We start from the raw sequence: 21,016 nt of genomic DNA on the forward strand, positions 1-21,016 counted from the left end.
AAGTGTTGGCAAGGGTGTGGAGAAAAGGGGACTTGAGTACACTGCTGGTGGGAATTATGGAATGACTGACTGGTGCAGCCATTATGGAAATCAATATGGTGTTTCCTCAAGGAATTAAAAATTGAACTGCCATTTGACCCAGTGATCCCATTTCTAGGAATATATCCTAAGAAGCCTGAAACACCAATCAGAAAGAATATAAGTGCCCCTATATTCATAGCAGCACTATTTACAATAGCTAAGATCTGGAAACAGCCCAAGCATCCATCAATAGATGAGTGGATATAAAAGCTGTGGTACATATACACAACGGAATGTTATGTAGCTGTTAGAAAGAGAGATCTCTTATCCTTTGAGATGACATGGAGGGACCTGGAAAGTATTATCCTAAGCAAAACGAGCCAAGCAGAAAGACAAATACCACATGGTCTCAATTATTTGTGGAATGTAATGAACAAAATAGACCCAGAGACATAGAAAGGAATACAATTCAGACTGACAAACCTGAGAGGACTGGGTCAGGGGACAGATGGGATAAAACAAAGAACTTTATGCATGTATGCGTAACCAAAGGACATAGACGACAATCCTGGGGGAGGGAGGGAGGATCGGGAGGAGGGTGTCTAGGGGAGAAACATCCTTAGCAAAAATAAATTGAAAAAAAAAAAAAAATCACCCACATTCATGAAGAAAGTTAATCACATCTCATTCTCACTGTGCTCTTATATTTAAAAAAAAACAAAAAAACAAAACCCTTTGATTCCTTGTCTACTCCTCTCCCCACTACTGATTTAGTAAAGCGTTAATTCAGGAAAATGTTGTTAAATTTTATACAATTGGTACCTAAATGATTTACATGTGGATGGTGAAAAGATGGCAACCTAAGACCTTTCTTTAGACCAGAATTTTTCCCAAATCCACAAAAAGGGATAAGTTTAGAGCATTCTTAACTAATGTTAAGAAAGTTACTGCATTTTTCTTCAGAGCCGTCCACTACTATGCACTGCAACATTTTCCAGTCTACTTAAGTATGAGGCCATTTTCCCCCCAGACAGTCTTGGTCGAGAGTCCACAGTGTGTGTTTTGAGAACTGATATTTTAGACTATCATAATTTTCTTATACAGACAGAACTTGCTTTATCCATTAAGGGGAATAAATTTATTAAAATTATTCACTTTTAAAGAAAAGCCTGGCCCTGGCCGGTTTGGCTCAGCGGTTAGAGCACTGGCCCGTGGACCAGAGTCCTGGGTTCGGTTCCCGTTAAGGGCACGTACCTTGGTTGCAGTTTGTCCCCGGCCCCAGTTGGGGTCATGTGGATGGCAGCCATTCGATGTGTCTCTCTCACATTGATGTTTCTCTCTCTTCCACTCTATCTGAAGATAAATGCAAAAATTGTCCTTGGGTGAGGATAAAAAAATAATAATAATAAAAGCCTGAATACTTTTCTAGGAATTCTAATTAGTTTTATAGGTTTGTTGCCTGCTCATTGCTTTATATGTATAAAACTATTTTTAAACAGAGCTTTGCTAGAGCAGCAAAGGACAGTCTGGTCAAATTTAATAAAACGATTCTAAAGATGGAGCCCCCTAAAGAAAACACCTAAGATTTCCTTTGCCCAGAGAATGTTACAGAGACATGAAGCCAATTTCTTTTATTTTATGTGAAATTTTCACTTCTAATGAGAAACAAAAATTATTTTTCCAACTTGACCTAGTAACTCTTAAAAAACTGATATCACCATCCATTTAGGTCTTTCAGTGCCTTACTATATTTTGAGTATTATATATTTAGCCATCAAACCAAATTTAAAGTTATTAAAATGTATGCTACTACTTATCATAGATCTTTCCATGACTTTTTTTTATAAGCTGGAAAATATAATTACATTTATACTAAGAACTTACATGGAATTTTGAAAAGTGGAAAAGTCGTCAACCTGTGATCCAAAAACAAGAAATCCTAACTGGGCATAAGCAAAGAGTATTATAAAAAACATGATGGCAAATCCTACTATGTCTTTGATACAGCGGGACAAGGTTGATGACAGCTGAGACATTGTGTTATTAAAGCTTATGAATTTGAATATCTGAAAAGGAACAAAGTTAATTGAAATAGAATATTAACGATAATAACTACTTAGAATAAGTTAAATTAACTTCAGAAGAAATCTGCTTCAAATTAAAAGAGGTGCTTAATGATAGGGGTATTTGAGTATGTGCCAGCAGTCATTACATGGCCAAACTACTTTTAAAATTACTTTATAGTTAAGAATATTCTTTTGTTTTTTCATCACTCTGTAGTTTAAGTTCCCATTTTGTTATCTAATATAAAAATATTATATCTATTCTGTTGTATCTAATATAATAAAACATAAATACCTTTATCCATGCAAAAAAGATGGTAATAGCAATTACATTGTTGTAAAAAATGTGCCAGTATGCAAGAAAATAGTAGTCTGAATATTTTTCAGTACTTTTTAACAGCGATTCAAGTAAGAGAAAAATTTGTATTTTACAGTATGAGTTGAAGAAAATGGCCACAAAATACAACTATATGGGAAAAAAAGAAGGGTTAAATTAGAGGCTATTTCTACCTCAAAATTTCCTGCAGCCTATGAAAGCACATGAAAATGTTCAACAAAAGGGAAGGAGGGATAAAAGTAGGCTTTTAGTAATTTTGGAAGTAAGCCTCAATTGATAGATGTTTAAGGTGACATAATCATCATAAAGGTAGAAAAATATTGATCACCTGGCCATCCTAATCTACCTGCTTGTTTGTTTCTTTGTGTCATAAAGCACGAATGTATAAAATGATAATTCTGACTAGGCTGAAAGGGTTTCTGTTTCATGTAACCACATGATACCAAAAAGTTTTATATTTTCACTGTGTAACACTACAAGGAAAAATTTTTACAGTTTCAAGAAAATAAACCCTTTTAGAACCCTTTCACAACTTCTTTAGATTTCAGAACTAGGTATCAGAGCTTTATAACTGTCATGAAGTTTTTCTTTTGATTTCCCTTGCCCGAAATAATCAAATCATTAAACATTTAATACTCTGCCTGTCATGTTAACCATTATCGGGGATATCAGAAAGGTAGGTACTTTCTGACTCTGATAAACTTTCATTCTGGTTTTAGGAAACAAGGCTTACATACTAAATTGGCTAGTAGGGGTGAAAGATCAGATTGTATAAGCCAGAAATGTTTGTTTATTGTTCCTAAAACCAAGCTCTTACCATTTGTCACATCCTGCCTACGTCTCTCTGTTTATTTTAGTATGTACTAGTGACAAGGACTGGCAGTCTTTGGAGTTTCTTTCAGGAACTACTTCCCCATCATGTTGCCCTCTGTGCCCACACACTACCCTCTAGCTGCTCAAATCTCCTCCCCCTTCAGTATTTTGCATAGCCTTGTCTTTTAGCTATTCGTTCAAAATTCATTGTGAGGAGGAAAGCAGATTTAGGCAACCTAGAAGAGGTACATTTTAAAGGGCTTTGTCCCAGCCCTGGCCAGTATGGCTCAGCGGTAAGAGGTGTCACCTGCAGACCAGAGAGTTCTGGGTTTGATTTTGACCAAGGGCTTGTACCTCAGTTGCAGTTCGTCCCTGGCCCTGGTTGGGGTTGTTCCGGTGGCAACCAATTGATGTGTCTCTCTCACATTAATGTTTCTCTCTCTCTCTCTTCCTCCCCCTCTCCCTCCTGCTCTATCTTAAGATCAATGTAAAGATATCCTTGGGTGAGGAATAAAAAAATAAATAGAGAAGCTTGTCCCAAAAGATCCATGATTTTCAACATGAGGCCCTGTAAGGAATACATTTTGGGTGGGGGTAGGTGAGACTTATTGTGCACATTAAATAATACCCATGGAATTACCTATTCCTCCCAAGGAACAAACCAGGGGAAAAGAACAGGCTTCTCCCTTTTGGAAGCACACCATTATATGTACTATAACAGTTCATTTTATGATTGATACATGCAGCTTTTAACATAAGTCCCGATGAATAGAAACTTCTGCTTTTTACACCTGTTACTAATGGGTTCATATGTGAGTCCCTTTAACCATGCATGTGAATATATACTTACCACCAAAAGTAGTAATTCTAGCCAGTTCCAAATACTTTTGAAATAGGCAGACTTAAATTCTTTTATTTTTATGCCTTCTTGTATTGTGAAGACAATAAATAAAATAAAAAATGTGATTTCACAGCAAGCAATAAAATAATCATAGGAGCTAACATATCTGAGGAGCTTCACAGAGTAAAACTGCCATGAAGTAAGTATTCCTCCAGTTGCAGGGAATTCTGCCACCAATCTGTAAAATTAGATTTGTGCATTTCAGGCTTTTATATTTCAGTACATAATTCAATGTGAAATTTCTAATTGGTGCTGATGTGTAAATATAATGATAATCAGTTATTTTGTACAAAATATGTTTTCTTGAGATCATGGGTTCAATTTGAAAATTTTCTAGTGTATTTACTTATTTTTTTAATTTTTTTTTTTTATCCTCATCTGAGGACATTTTTACATATTTCTTACGATAGAGCTGGAGGGAGAGAGGGAGGAAGAGACAGAGAAACATCGACGTGAGAGAGACACATCGACTGGTTGCCACCCACAGGACCCCAACCAGGGCCGGGGACAAACTGCAACTGAAGTACGTGCCCTTAGCGGGAACCAAATCCGGGTCTCTCTGGACCTCAGGCCGATGCTCTAACCGCTGAGTCAAACCGGCCAGGGCTATTTACTTATTTTTTAATGGCTCTACTCTTTTTGTACTTTGAATATTTTCAGTGGTCAAAGACCAAGGTAAATGAGAAAATAAGATAAGATTTCAGCCAGATGTTCATTCTATTCTGTATTTAGATTGTTTGTTCTTAACTGGGAATACTAATTTATCTCCATAGGAGAATGAGATGATGTTCAAGAAAATGCTATATACTATTAGTTACTGTTATTAGTCAGAACTCCCCTCAAAATACATAATTCTTGAATAACTCAGAGGAGAGAAATACACTCTCTCTCTAGCTTATCAGAGATAGTACTTGTTTCTAAATGTCAAGATCATATATTCTATTAAAGCAAATGTTATGTTTACTTTAGGCACTGGATGTTGGATACAAAGATCTATATGCAAATACAAGTATAAAAATGAATTCCATCACTAAATGTAATAAGATTTTGAGGTTGTTCACTGTACTTCTAGTATTCTCCACCACTTCAGATGCTTATGAATTGGCAGTACTTTAAGGAACAAGCATCTCTATCACCATGTTCCAAAAAAATTATTCCTACCTAAAAATATTAGGAAATATTATTGGCATTGGAACAAGGTGCTGCAAGAACAAAAACAAAAATAAAGCAACCAGTTAACAAATGAAAAAGAGAACTGTATGTTTCACTTTGCACATTGCAGGTGTACAGCGTTAAGGTATGCAAGGATAAGTGAGTGAAGTGAAAGAAACTCAGTATTTTGATCTGAAGTGTAAATATTTATTGTTAGTTATTTAAGCAAAAAGGGAGAAAAAGGACAGCATTTAGTTTACTTTCCCAGACACAGTGTACAAAAAGGAAAACAAGTAGATACAGTCTTAGTGTAAGCAATATGCTTCCTCAGAACTACTGATTAGATATACTACCCAATGTTTCAATATCTGAAGTTTCTAAAAAATAACATTTTAAAGGGTAACGCAGAATAAGCATAAAACCCAGAGAAAGGAAATCTAGACTTAATCTAGTATTAAAGGAGTTCTGTATATGTCTTTAAGCCAGTTATCCCAAAGTTTCTATTCTTATTTAGAACATAGAAGTGATTTGTATTCTTCATTTTATCCTGATAAGGACAAGTGGGAAGAGAAATAATGTTGGTAAAAAGCTCTGATTCCTTGAAGAGAAGAACTATAAAATAATGGGTGTAATGTCCACTGGCTGCTTAAGGGAGTTCACTTGTTTTATTCATTTTTACAAATTTGAAAGGCCATGGTTGTGTTTCACTGTAACTACTGCACAAGGGCAAAATCCCCTAATCAGATTAAACACCAATTCCATATTCCATTTGGAGTAAAATTGTAAGACTCATGACAGAAAAGTAGATCACTGAGATTATAGTGGGTATTCCTGTTTGCCCATCCAGAATTATTATTCCATTCCTTCTTTTTTCTTTTAATCCTCACCCTAGAATATTTTCCCATTGATTTTCAGGTAGAGTGGGAGGGAGGAGGAAGGGAGAGAGAAACATCGATGTGAAAGACACACATCGACTGGCTGCCTCCTGCACAACCCTGACCAGGGCTGGGGATCAAATCGCAACCGAGGCATGTGCCCTTGACTGGAATTGAAGCAGAGACTCTTCAGTCCGCAGGCCAAAGCTCTAACTGCTAAGCCAGACTGGTCAGGGCATTCCATTCCTTTTTAACAGAACTCTGATTATCTCAGGTATCTATCCATTCTCAGGAAGCCAATTCAATCCCTAGACAGATCCAGTCATGGTGATCCTATTTCCTTTGCCAGTGTTTGATTCTAGAACCCAGGCCTAAACCAATTAGTATGGTCCAGATTAGGGAGATGACCTAACGTAATTGGACTAGCCGGGCCGGTGTGGCTCAGTGGTTGAGCGTTGACCCATGCACCCAGAGGCTGCCGGTTCAATTCCCAGTCAGGGCACATGCCCAGGTTGTGGGCCCAATCCCAAGTGAGGGACATGCAGGAGGCAGCCAATCAATGTTCTCTCTCATTGATGTTTCTATCTCCCTCTCCCTTCCTCTCTCTCTAAAATCAATAAAGAAAATTTTTTTTTTTTTTTAATCCTCACCCGAGGACATTTTTCCATTTTTTGTCCAGGTAGAGTGGGAGGGAGAGAGAGGAACAGAGAGAGAGAGAGAAACATCGATGTGAAAGGGACACATCGAGTGGCTGCCACCCGCACGACCAACCAGGGCCGGGGACAAACTGCAACTGAGGTACGCGCCCTTAGCGGGAACCGAACCCGGGTCTCTCAGGACCGCAGGCCGACGCTCTAACCGCTGAGCCAAACCAGCCAGGGCAAGAAAAAATTTTAAAAAGGTAATTGGACTAATGGAAATATTTTTTTCTTTGTTGGTTGTCCTCTTCCCCTCCCCCCTCTCCCTTCTCCTCCCCATCCACCTCCTCTTCTGCATGGGAGGATGTCTATCTTCCTCCTCCTGGGTTAACATGTTAGCACAGATGTGTACTTCTCATGCAATGGCAGAGATGCAAGAGAGCAATTTAAAAAGTTTTGTTGTTGTTAATCCTCACCGAAGGATATTTTTTCCCACTTATTTTTAGAGACAGTGGGAGGGAGGGAGGGAGAGATGGAGGGATAGAGCGAGAGAGAGGAAGAGGGAGAGAAACATCAATGTGAGAAAGACACATCAATTGGTTGCCTCCTGCATGCCCCCAACTGGAGCTGGGGATCAAACCTGTAGCCCAGGAATGTGCCCCTGACCAGGAATCAAACCTGGGACCCTTTGGTGTGTGGGACCGATGCTGTATCAACTGAGCCGTACTAGCCAGGGCTAAAAACTATTTTCATTGATTTTTTTTTAATAGAGAAAGTGGAACAGAGAGACTGACTTGTTCCACTTATTTATATTCATTGGTTGATTCTTGTCTGTGCTCTGACCAGGGATCCAACCTGTAACCTTGGTGTATCTGGACAACACTCTAACCAACTGACCTACTCAGCCAGGGCACGAGAGCAAGTTTTAATGTACAAACTCATTGCAAACTTCTGCTTGTATCATATCTGCTAAGATTCCATTGATCAAAGAAAATCACATGGTTGAGTCTAAGCATCAAGAACTGGGTCATTGTACCCTGCCTTGGGTGGGGTGGCAGGGCACTTGCAATGTTACATGGTAAAGATATAAGAATTGGAGCCATTTTTACAAATCACCACAGATTCTAATTGTTTTAAGGATGCTGGCTATTGTTATATATTGTTTAAAATAAAAATTGCTCTTTCTTGCCCTGGCCGGTGTGGTTCAGTGGTTATAGCATCTGCCCATACACCAAAGGGTCTCTGGTTAGATTCCCGGTCAAGTGCACATACCTGAGTTGCAGGTTCGATCCTGGCCCCAGTCAGGGCACATACAGGAGGCAACCAGTCGCTGTGTCTCTCTCACATTGATGTTTTTCTCTCTCTCTCTCCCCCCTCCTTTCCACTGTCTCTAAAAAAAATCAGTGGGAAAAATATCCATGGATGAGGATTAACAACAACAAATTGCTCATTCTTGAGTCAAAAATTAATGACCTAATAAAAAACTCATTCTGAAGGGACATCAACAGATTTGAATAATCTGAATAGAAGAAATCATCAAGACTAAGTATTAGATCTCTGAAACTGCAGAATGACAAGACTATATATCCTTTAGTAATATAAAACTAACATACTGTGTGTAATTCTCCAAGTTCTTGAATATATTCTGAAATAACTGGATATGATGTTGCTTTACCTTCTTTTTAAATATTAGCAGAATGACATTAATTTTCAAGCTTATAATTTTAATCTCAGAACAGACATGTAAAGACTGGAAACCCTAATGAAGTCTCTGGATGCTTTTCATTGATTTCTTTTTTTCTTTAGGAGAGAGATGTGAGAGAGAAACATCAATCAGCTGCCTTCTGCAGGCCCCCTACTGGGTTTCGAGCCTGCAACCAGGGCATGTGCCCTGACCAGGAATCAAACCAGGACCTTTCAGTTCATGGGATGATGCTCAATCCACTAAGCCACACTGGCCAGGCATAAAAAACAACATTATTAATAAGGGGTTTTGAGTCACTCACCTGATAATGCAAAACAGATTTACGTTAGCATTGTATAATGAAAAGTCAATAAAAACAACTCTAGTCCCTCTTCTGATCCAGCTGTTCAGTTGAAGGTTAATGAACTTTTTTTTGGTTTCAGATTTTGATTTTGATAAAGTGAAAATAAATCCCCCATTTCGGTAAACACCAACAAATCCCCAGTGCCAAGGGGAGTTGCTACTAGGAGTAGAATACTTCCATCTGTTAGATATATAAAAAAAATAATGGAGAGATGAGAAGAAGCCTGAATAAGAAGTATTCTAAGAATTTCAGCTAAACTTTGGTTTAAAAGTAGTAGTTAAAAAAACAGTACTAAGTTTGTAGAGTATTAGAGTAATTTTGAAGCAAGACTGAGTTAAGGGTCAAGTTAAAAGAATTAAGATTTAATATGTTTTCATTTTTTAGTGCTTATTGTGGACAAGACGTTGGACTACATGATATGAGAAACAATTTTTTAAATCTATTTTTTGCCTCAGAGATTTTAAATTTAGAAAATAATAACTGATTTTGTTCTTTAATATATTGTCTCTGTTGTTTTATTAGATCTTAATTTTTTGACTAGAACAAGATTACCAAGGGTTTTGATTCAGAAATATCTGTCTCCGCATGGGAAAAAAAGGTGCTTCATGATCTGTCTTCTAAAGGTCATATACCATTTATAAAATGCCCAATAAATAAAGACTTTGTTATAATGTATATATGGTTGTACAGGTATCTTATTTTTTTAAATTTTATTATTATTATTTTAATCTTCACCTGAGGATATTTTTCTGTTTATCTCCAGTTAGAGTGGGAGGAAGGGAAAGGGAGAGAGAGAGAAACATTGATGTGAGAGGGACACATTGACTGGCTGCCTCCAGCACGACCCTGACCAGGGCTGGGGACGAACCACAACCAAGGTGTGTGCCCATCACCAGAATCGAACCTACGACTCTTTGGGCTATGGGCCGACACACTCTAACTGCTGAGCAAAACTGCTCAGGGCTATAGGTATATTATTTTAATAAAAGTACATAAATCAAAGCAAAATGTGTATAACCAAATTTTGTTTCCATTTTTTTCTTTTAACTTAATTGTAGTATATAAAAAGATAAAGCCTTGATTCATCATTTTAGTCATTCCATCTCTCCAAAACAGATCAGAACACTTATCCAAAGATGTACTGCTTAAATTGTATTTCTATTAATAATACTATGTTTGTTTATAGCAAGAGGGTAAAAAGTGACACCATTAAGAAAAAAAATACTCATTTAATGAAAATTCTATAGTTGTATTTTTTAGTATTTTTCACAATTGTTAAATTTAAGCAAGAACATTTGTTATACCAACACTCTCCTACTTCCAATTTTTTATTTTTAAATTATTTATTTATTTATTTATTGTTATTCCTCACCTGAGGATATTTTTCTACTTATTATCAGATAGAGTGGGAAGGAGGGAGGGAGAGAGAGAGAGACAGACAGACAGAGAGAAACATCAATGTGATAGAGCCACATTGACTGGTTGCATCCTGCACAACCCAACCAGGGCCAGGGACCAACCGCAACCGAGGTACGTGCCCTTGACCTGAATTGAACCCACATCACATTGGTCTGCGGGCCAACACTGTAACAGCTGCGCCAAACTGGCCAGGGCAATTTTTTATGTTTTTAAATAATCAATGTTATATTTTAGATAGACAAACAAGAACAAAATTATTCTTATTTTGGTTGTTAGGGAATGAAAGTTATTAAACTTCCAAATCCACAATGTTAATTTTAATATTTAAATTATTTGTAGTTGTTATGAGAATTTGGAATATTGAATACCTAACAGATTAGTCTTGACATTCCAATTTAAAATATGTACTTAGCGCTGGCTGGTTTGGTTCAGCGGTTGGATCAGCCTGCAAACTGAAGGATCACAGGTTTGATTCTGGTCAAGGACATGTACCTGGGTTGCAGGTTTGATCCCCAGTCCCGGTTAGGGTCATTCAGGAGGCATCCAATCGATGTGTCTCTCTCACATTGATGTTTCTCTCTCTCCCTTCCTCCCTTCTTTCCACTCTATCTAAAAATAATTTTTTAATAGTGATTTATTTCCATTTTTTATAGTTTAATGTATTTTTTTTTAATCCTCACCCAAGGACACTTTTGCATTTATCCTCAGAGTGGGAGGGAGAGAGAGAGAGAGAAACATCAATGTGAGAGAGACACATCAATCGACTGGTTGCCACCCATACAATCCCAACCGGGCTGGGGATAAACTACAACCGAGGCATGTGCCCTTAACGGGAACTGAACCCAGTACTCCCCGGTCTGCAGGCCGATGCTCTAACTGCTGAGCCAAACTGGCCAGGGCTGTTTTTTTTTAATCCTCACCCCAGGATATTTTTTCCAATGATTTTCAGATAGAGTGGGAGGGAGGGAGACAGGGAGTGGGGGGAGAGAAACATCGATGTGAGAGAGACACATGGATTGGTTGCCTCTCGCACAACTGCAACGAGGGCCGGAGACCGAACCACAATTCCAGTACATGCCCTTGACCAGAAATTGAACCCAAGACTCTTTGGTCCGAAGGCCGATGCTCTAACTACTGAGCCAAACTAGCCAGGGCTCTATCTAAAAATCAGTGGAGCCCTGGCCGATTTGGCTCAGTGGTTAGAGCATCGACCCGTGGACAAGTAAGTCGCGGGTTCAATTCCGGTCAAGGGCACATACCTCAGTTGCGGTTCGTCCCTGGCCCTGGTGGGGTTGTGTGGGAGACAACCAGTTGATGTGGCTCTATCACATTGATGCTTCTCTGTCTCTCTTTCTCCCTGCCTCCCACTCTATCTGATAATAAGTAGAAAAATATCCTCAGGGGAGGAATAAAAATAAATAAGTAAAAATCAATGGAGCCCGGTTAGTGTGGCTCAGTGGTTGAGTGTCAACTCATGCACCAAGAGGTCGCCACTTTGATTCCCAATCAGGGCACATACCCAGGTTGTGGACCCAATCCCTAGTAGGGGGCATGCAGGGGGCGGCCAATCAATGTTCTCTCTCATCAATGTTTCCATCTCTCTCTCTAAAAATCAATAAAAGAAAAATAAATAAAAAATAAAAATCAATGGAAAAATATCCTCAGGTAAGGATTAATTTACAAAAGAAAGAAGCCCTGGCCAGTTTCCTCAGTGGTTAGAGCATTGGCCGAGGACCAATGAGTCAAGTTCGATTCCGGTCAACAGCATGTACCTCAGCCCTGGTCAGGGTCATGCAGGAGTCAACCTGTTGGTGTATCTCTCTCACATCAATGTTTCTCTCTCTCTCCCTCCCTCCCACTCTCTGAAGATAAATAGAAAAAAAAATATCCTCAGGTAAGTGTTAAAAAAAAGAAAATAAATAAAAAGATGTATTTAAATAATTGATCTATCTTGTAATTTTTCATTGAAGGGGAACAGTGTATAGTACTGCAGTATTTAATATAACATCACCATATTTATGAATTGATGAATATTACATTTAAAAAAAAATTTATTACCTTCCTTTAAGATTTTCAAAGAACCCTAAAAGCAATGATGCCAGCAACTTCTGTGCTATGGGGCAGTAATGTCAGTGGCTTTGGGCTTTCACATTTGTTGTTGTTAATCCTCACCTGAGGATATTTTTCCATTGATTTTTTTTTTTTTTTTTTTTAGATAGAGTGGGAGGGAGGGAAAGGGGGAGAGAGACATCGATGTGAGAGAGATACATCGATTGGTTGCCTCCCTCATGACCCTGACTGGGCCAGGGATTGAACCTGCAACCAAGGCATGTGCCCTTGACTGGGAATCAAACCTGTGACTCTTCAGTCTGCAGTTCCAATACTCTAACCACTGAACCAAACTGGCCAGGGCTGGGCTTTCACATTTTATTTATTTTATTTTTCTGTATTGATTTATATAGAGGAAGGGAGAGGGAGAGAGAGAAACATCGATGAGAGAGAACATCGATTGGCTGCCTCCTGCATGCCCCCACTGGGGATTTGGCCCACAACCTGGGCATGTGCCCTGACCGGGAAATCAAACCAGTGACCTTTTGGTGCATGGATTGATTCTCAACCACTGAGCCACACCAGATGGACTGGGCTTTCACATTTTAAAAATAAAGGGTAGACAGGATTCTACACCAGCAGTAGCCTCAGCCATTTTGAAGAACAAAGGCCATAACATCTTTGGCAGGCATCATTAGATGCAGTGCCTGTAGAGCATAACTGCTCCTTTTTAATATTGGTAACAATAGAGATATCACTGAAGTAACCCAGACTGAGAAAGAAGGAAAGTTGCCCACTTAGGATACTCCCTAGGGATCCCAAAATGCATTTGGGATGTTTTTGAGATGAGTCTCGCCAGAGCCAGAACTCATTGAGTATAGTAAGAGCAAACATGGGTGCTTTGCCTTGTGTCCAGTGAGTTAGCACTTCATATACCAGAGAAAATGAAAACACTTTACATCATTTGGTAAACAAACAAACAAAAAAGGTTCAATTCTTCCTTTTCTAGACACTGCATCGCGGAGTGGTCCTTTGATACTATTATTGGAACAAGACCCCCGTTGGTATTATTTGGAAAATGCACATATTTTCACAGTTTTTTAAAGATATGATGGTAAGCTGCTAGAAAAAATTATGAGTAATTTTATACTACTTACTCAGTATCTTGTTTAAGGCCAAAATCAGAAATGTCTTCATTTTCAGAAGTGTATTTGGAATAACATTCACTCATCAAAGACCGAAAGGATGGATAGACCTTGCATGTGTTGTTTCGGACTTTTAGTTGACGGACTCTGGGGACTCCTAAAAGTATGTTCTCATAGTAGATGCGACTGCTGTTCTTTAAATCATACAACTGGTTGTTATTATACCATGAGTCCCAGTACAAACTTTCCAAAAGGGGTCCTTCCATAAACTTCACACAGAAAAATAAATGTTATGGAGAAAATATTTTCATGTCAACTGTATAACAGAGTCTACATTCATAATGTTATCCATAGGAGAATAAAAATCAGTGAATTTGAGGATGAGTATGAAAATTAAATTACTGACCAAGCCAACATTATATTAATGATAATGATGATGATGACCTTGTCTCTTTAATAATTAGTTCCAAATTCCTAGCATGGCACTCATGATTTGACCTAATTCATAGTCTTGCCTTTTCTGCCTCATCTTCTATATGCCTATAAATGTCAAACATAGCCACATATATAGAATTACTTATAGAACATATTCTTTACTCTTACTAGAATGCTCTTCTGTTACTCTCCTTTAAAACTCAACTGAAGCCCTGGCTGGTTTTGTTAAGTGGTTAGAGCACTGGCCCACAAACCAATGAGTCCTGGGTTCGATTCTGGCCAAGGGCACGTACCTCAGTTGTGGTTAATCCCTGGACCTGGTTGAGGTCATGTGGGAGGCAACCAGTTGATGTGTGTCTCTCACATTGATGTTTCTCTCTCTCTCCCTCTTCTTCCCTCTCTCCCTCCTGCTCTATCTGAAGATAAATGAAGAAATATCCTTGGGTGAGGATTAAAAAAATAAATAAAACTCAACTGAATAGTCATCACCTCTGAAAAGCCTTCCCTGTCCTGACCGATTTGGCTCAGTGGTTAGAGCGTCAGCCAGCGGACCAGAGTCCGGGTTTGGTTCTCGCTAAGGGCAGTCTGTCTCCGCCCCGGTTGGGGTTGTGTGGGTGGCAGTCACGTGATGTGTCGCTCTCACGTTGATATTTCTCTCTCTTCTCTTCCTCTCTCCCTCCCGCCGTATCTGACGATAAATGCAAAAATGTCCTTGGGTGAAGATTAAAAAAAAAAAAAAATGAAAAGCCTTCCCTACCTCTTCCATGTATGCTCCAATGGTTGTGACAGGGGATACCTGAAACTTGTTTTCTTAATTTTTCTTTCCTCATAATGTAAACATCTTGCTAAGTGTAAGAGGGAAAAAAAATGTTTGTTCCAATGTTGAAGGAATGCTTTTCTTATGCAATTAAAAATGCTATATTGCCCAGCTGGTTTGGCTCAGTGGTTGAGCGTCGACCCATGCACAAAGAGGTCACTGGTTCGATTCCCAGTCAGGGCACATGCCCAGGTTGTGGGCCAAATCCCCGGTAAGGGGCATACAGGAGGCGGCCAGCCGATGTTCTGTCTCATTGATGTTTCTCTCTCTCTCTCTCCCTTTCCCTTCCTCTCCCTATAAAAATCAACACAGAAAAAAAAAAGTAAAAAAAAAATAAACACTATAAAATTGCCCTGGGTAGTTTTTCTCAGCAGTTAGAGCATTGACCCGAAGACCCAAGAGTCATGGGTTTGATTCCTGGTAAAGGGCATGTACCTGGGTTGCAGGTTTGATTCTCAGCCAGGTCAAAGTCATTCGGGAGGCAATCAATTGACGTGTCTCTCTCACACTGATCTTTCTTTCTCTCCCTCTTCCCTCCCTTCCATTCTATCTAAAAATCAATGGAAAAATATCCTCAGGTAAGGATTAACAACAACAACAAAAACATTATAAAATTATATATATATATCACATATATATATATACACACACATATATATCCGTATATATGTGTATATATGTGTATATATACACACACACACTCTTTATTATATACTGTACATTACTGTAATACACAGTACACGGTTGTATAGTATACCCAAATCACATATATTTCACTTTATGGGCAACTGAAGAATTTTTCACTATACAAAATTATAGACTGACTTTGGATCCTATCTCCCACATAAAAAGCAAGTTTCCTATTTTCCAAATGCAATAAATAACACTTATTTTATTTAAACTTAAAAGAACTCACTCTGAGAAACAGGTCCTCAATAAACACTCACTGGTTGGCTGATTCTAATATAAAGAAATGAGCCTTGGCCAGTTTAGCTCAGCGGTTAGAGCATCGGCCCTTGTACCAAAGAGTTGCAGGTTCAATTCCTGGTCAAGGGCACATACCTCGATTGTGGGTTCAATCCTGGCCCCAGTCAATGTGTCTCTCTTACATTGATGTTTCTCTTTCTTTCTCTCTCTCCTTCCCTCCTTCCCTCCCACTGTATCTGAAAATCAATGGAAAAATATCCTCGGGTGAGGATTTTTTTTTTTTTTTCATTTATCTTCAGGTAGAGTGGGAGGAAGGGAGAGAAAAGAGAGGAGAGGTGAGGAGAGAGAGAGAGAGAGAGAGAGAGAGAGAGAGAGAGAGAGAGAGAGAGAAACATTGATGTGAGAGATATCGGGTGAGGATTTAAAAAAATAAAAATCACCCAGCCGGTGTGGCTCAGTGGTTGAGTGTTGACCTATGCATTAAGAGGTCACTGGTTCGATTCCCGATCAGAGCACATGCCCAGGTTGTGGGCCAAATCCCAAGTGGGGGGCATGTAGGAGGCAGCCAATCAATGTTCTTTCACATCAATGTTTCTATCTCTCTCTCCCTTGTTCTCTCTCTAAAAATCAATAAATTAAATAAATAAATAAATAATCAACCTGGCGGTTTGTTCATTGGTTAGAGCGTCAGCCCACAGACTAATGAGTCTGGGTTCAATTCCAGGCAAGGGCACGTACCTTGGTTGGGGTTTGTCCCTGGCCCTGGTCAGGGTCATGTGGGAGGCAACCAGTTGATGTGTCCCTGTTTCACATCTCTCTCTCTCTCTCTCTTTCACTTTTTGCCACTGTATCTGAATGTAAATAGAAAAATATCCTCGTGTAAGAATTAAAAGAAAAAAAGAAATGATATTAATTTTTACTAATTCCTTCAACATCAAGTGCCTACTACATGTGCCAAGGGTTTATGCAATACTTAAGGCTATTTTATCCACAGTCATGACTCCTTACCTTCCAAAAATCAGTGATGCTGCGAATAGATTTAAAGTTGGTTCTTTCATCACCAGGCATAGACGTGTCCAAAAACAGAGATGACATAACTTTGTTTAAGTAATACATATGTTGGTTTACCATCCCAAAAGTCACTAAGGAAAATAATTTTTTGTTTAAAAACTGAGTTTATCAGGATTAAATATGTTATAATTTGTTCCCAATTTTGTTTTGAAATTCAATTTTAATTTTTGTCTAATTATAAGAGGGTCTTGAGGGAGGCAATCAATCGATGTCTCTCTCTCTCCTCCCCTCCCTCCCACTCTATCTGAAAATTAATGGAAAAATATCCTTGGGTGAGGATTTAAAAAAAAAAAGAGTTAAAAAACAAAAATAGAAACATACAAAACAGGAAGAAGATTCCTGTGATTCTACTGCTAGAGTTAGATTTGGCATATACTCTCCAGATTTTACTATATGCATATGCATTTATAAAGAAAATAACTTTATCTTTACAAAAATGAGATCACATTATACACACTATTCTGTAAATTGGCTTTTTCCATATTGAGAGTAGGCAATATACCATGGTAAGTAAAGACTATGGACTTTGAATACAAACAGATAATGGTTTGAGTACTATCATAGGAATAATATCTCTTAACTCATAGTTTTGTTATGAGAAGTGAGAAAATGTAAGTGGGACATTTAAAACTAAGTTATGGCAAATGTAACACTGTAACAAGTATTAACTAATATCTTTCCTTACTCTTTCTAGGAGTGGGTGGGTGGGTTTTAGAATGGAGTGTAGATTACTTTTTTTTTTTTGCTAGAAGCCCTTTAGTTTTTAGAAACCATGTATTTTCAACATCATTCCATGAGCCTATGCCTTTCTTTAAAGTTGCATTATTTCACTGTATATAGGGTCAAACAAATCCTGTTGATGGAGATTTAAGTTGTTTTCAATTCTTTCTAATTATATAAAGGCTTTTGATCTCTGAATAATGGGATTATGATCTTTTAATATTTTTCCATTCCCTATATGTTCTGTAGTGTCTAGCCCAGCTGGTGTGGCTCAGTGGTTGAGCGTCGACCCATGCACCAAGAGGTCGCCAGTTTGGTTCCCGGTCAGGGCACACTCCCAGATTGTGGGCCTGATCCTTAGTGGGGGGCATGCAGAAGGTGGCCAATTGATGTTCTCTCTCATTGATGTTTCTCTCTCTAATATCAATAAAGAAAAAAAGGTTAAAAAAACACAGTCTAAGATATCTTAATTTATAAGATTGGCTATAGTTGTCCTTTTAAGATTTTTTTTTTTTATTCTCACCTGAGGATATTTTCCATTTTTTGTTCAGATTGAGTGGGAGGGAGGGAGGGAGGGAGAGAGAGATAGAGAGAGAGAGAAACATCGACGTGAAAGATACACATCGAGTGGCTGCCACCCGCATGACCCAACCAGGGCAGGGGACAAACTGCAGCCGAGGCACATGCCCTTAGAGGGAACCGAACCTCAGTCTCTCTGGACCTCAGGCCGACGCTGTAACCACTGAGCCAAACCGACCAGGGCTATATAGTTGTCTTTTTTTTTTTTTTTTTTATCCTCACCCGAGGATATTTTTCCATTTTTTGTACAGATAGAATGGGAGGGAAAGAGAGGAAGAGAGAGAGAGAAACATCGACGTGAAGGGACACATCGAGTGGCTGCCACCCGCACGACCAACCAGGGCCGGGGACAAACTGCAACCGAAGTACGTGCCCTAAGCGGGAACCGAACCCGGGTCTCTCCAGACCGCAGGCCGACGCTGTAACCACTGAGCCAAACCGACCAGGGCTATATAGTTGTCTTTTTAATCAAGATCCAACTCAAGCTCACTCCTACAAACCTATTGATACATGACTACCAGTATGTAGTCCATAACAAAATGAGGTAAGTCTGGCCAGCGAGCTTATATCTACTCTATGTTGGGCACTCTAAAGAAAAATGCTCTTTAATACTAATTAAGTCAACACCATTGATCCAGATAGGAGGATTGCAGGTTGAAAAATTTTCTCATTCCTTCTTAAAAGATCTGCATTGATCCATATGTCCTATGACTCAGCACAAACATAGTTTACTATTAATTGTGCTACAGAACAGGGAAAAGAACAAAGCAGACACCAAAACCAACTTCTTTGCCTAATTTGTATTTTGTCCTATTAAACAGCTCATAATGGCTCTAAAAGAAGTCAAGTTAGAATTGCCAACTCAAGGGAATAATTTATGTTCACGATAGAAATGCCAACTGAAAGGAATAATTAATTCAGTCAATGCTGAGTATGAAAGCTTTAGCCCTGGCCAGTTTGGCTCAGCGGTTAGAGCGTGGGCCTGCGGTCCAGAGAAAGCTTTACATTATATCTGTGGTGTAAAGTTTATTCCTTAAGAACTGGAAATAGTGTCAGTATAAATGAATTTAAAATAACGTTTCTGAAACATGTCACTAGTTTTTGAAGTTTTAGTATTCTGAAAGCCTATGGTTGTATAAAGCCCATGTTTTATTTCTCATCTCCACATAACTTTAGTTCAAAGAGCATTTTCATCTACATCTGTGTACTTACATATACATAGGTTTATTAAAAAAATACAGTAGAGTAATAACTCCTGTAGTGTGGTTCTAATTTCTACTTCCTTTCTGAAATGGAGCTTATGTGTTGGAGTCCCTGTGAGATATAAAACAAAAAATTTCTTACGTTAGTATGTAATTCATAATGTATATAAATAACAACTACAGAAAACCAGCCACTTCTAGTGTTATACCATGTGAAGGGCAGGGTCAGTGGCTTCCGATTGTTTTATTCTCACTTTTATAAAGGAGGAATAATTACTAACATTTTCCTATGGGGGTAAGTGGGCAGTCATTTTGTGACTATACTAGTGAATTTTATAACATAAAACGAATGTACAGGAAAAGCCCAGCCCTGTCTTAAAATGAAAAAAGCAAAGTACCAAATAAATCCCCCATGTTCCTCCACCAGTCAATACTTTCTTGGGAAGCCAGCCTGGGGTTCAGCCAAGTTCACGACTCCCTACTGGTCTAGTGACGGTCACAGTACAGCAAGTGCCAACGCCCAGCTCCAGCCAAGGACAAGGGGCTCGTGCCACGTTTCTGCAGGGCTTTCAGTTTTCCAGTCTGTAAAATGGGACCACAGTCCCTCTCCGCTTAAGGGGAGGTCGTGAGGGCTACACGTACATCTCTCTCACACGAACAAATATGGGCTATAGATTTCCCTCAAGGGTATTTGGAATTACCAATTCTGCCGTGTCCCACCCACCCCTTGGAACACCCCTCACCGCCTCTGTGCCAACGGGACGCCACAGGCATGGCGGACCTGAAAGAAACACCCGTTCAAACTTCTCAGGTCTGCCGCGCCTGCGCGAGTCGCCTAGCTCATGCGCTTGCGCGAGCATGCAGCTCCTGGAGGGGCGCAAACTGCTCTACAGGTTGCAACTGCGCGTGCGCACCGAGGACTGTCTGGAAGGGCTTCGCCCGAGGCGGGGTTGGCGATTGCGGCGTTTGTCTCCTGCGGAGGGCCGACTTCTAGGGCAAACCTGGCGTTGGGCCTGGGGTTAATCATAAAAATAGTAGTAATTAATTATAACGGGCTACTCTTTCTTGAAAACCTTTAACATTTATTGGCTTGTTTGGTCTTCATACCCCCTTCTTGAAAGGTAGGTGTTTTGTCCTCATTTTAGGTCTGAAGAAACCGAGGGTGCTGAGGGTAATTTACCAAAGTTGGGGCAAGGTCCGCTGGACGCCAGGGCCCGAATGCACCCCACCCCCCACCCCCCCGCTCTCGCTGCTCGTGTAGAAACTGGTTATTAATCGAGAGATGTTGCTAGCAATAGCTTCCACCTTTCTTTTCCACCCAGTGTGGCTAAAGGGAACGTTGAAATAGGTTAAAAAAAAAAAAAAATCCAGCACTGCAGTGATTATGTAAAAGGTAGGCCAAAAACAGTAGTCCTTGGGAGTCCAGGCTCACATCTGGCCCCAAGCTTTGCAGAGATGAGGAAGGAGGTTTGTAAACCAGCTGTGGAAAAGGCCAAACAAATTTGGCCATAAATTAAGTCATCCAAGCTCGCCAGGATTTGAGACAGAAGGGATTCTGATGTTGGTAAAAAGGAAAATAAAACGGAAATCAGATGAAAGGCCCCAGGGCAGTCAGCAAAGAAAACCATCAAGCTGTTTTGAAAGAAAAAAATAAAGCCATTTTTGTTATTTCCCTGAAAGAGATGTAGACTGATGTTGATAAATGCTGTTTTATGTGCAGATAAAAAGCAAAACTAGGCCACACAGCAGGGAGGGTCAGAGGCTACTAATGATAAAAGGAACAGGGGAGGCCTCTCAAAAGACT

General features: G+C 39.4%; 1 protein-coding gene across 1 annotated transcript in view; it reads right to left on the reverse strand.

The window, feature by feature from the left end:
* Positions 1-19,986, reverse strand: part of PKD2L2 (polycystin 2 like 2, transient receptor potential cation channel) — a 45,215-nt gene extending 25,229 nt beyond the window's left edge. Inside the window, exons 1-8 of the mRNA XM_036240000.1 lie at positions 19,956-19,986; positions 19,223-19,324; positions 16,649-16,782; positions 13,474-13,730; positions 8,807-9,028; positions 4,085-4,313; positions 2,380-2,550; positions 1,906-2,087 (exon numbers count right to left, since the gene is read on the reverse strand). Of these exons, the coding sequence (XP_036095893.1) occupies positions 1,906-2,087; positions 2,380-2,550; positions 4,085-4,313; positions 8,807-9,028; positions 13,474-13,730; positions 16,649-16,782; positions 19,223-19,324; positions 19,956-19,986 (1,328 nt within the window). The remainder of the gene's footprint in view (positions 1-1,905; positions 2,088-2,379; positions 2,551-4,084; positions 4,314-8,806; positions 9,029-13,473; positions 13,731-16,648; positions 16,783-19,222; positions 19,325-19,955) is intronic.
* Positions 19,987-21,016: the final 1,030 nt, after the last annotated feature.

Source organism: Molossus molossus, unplaced genomic scaffold (genome assembly GCF_014108415.1).
Source record: "Molossus molossus isolate mMolMol1 unplaced genomic scaffold, mMolMol1.p scaffold_m16_p_4, whole genome shotgun sequence".
Taxonomy (NCBI): Eukaryota; Metazoa; Chordata; class Mammalia; order Chiroptera; family Molossidae; genus Molossus; species Molossus molossus.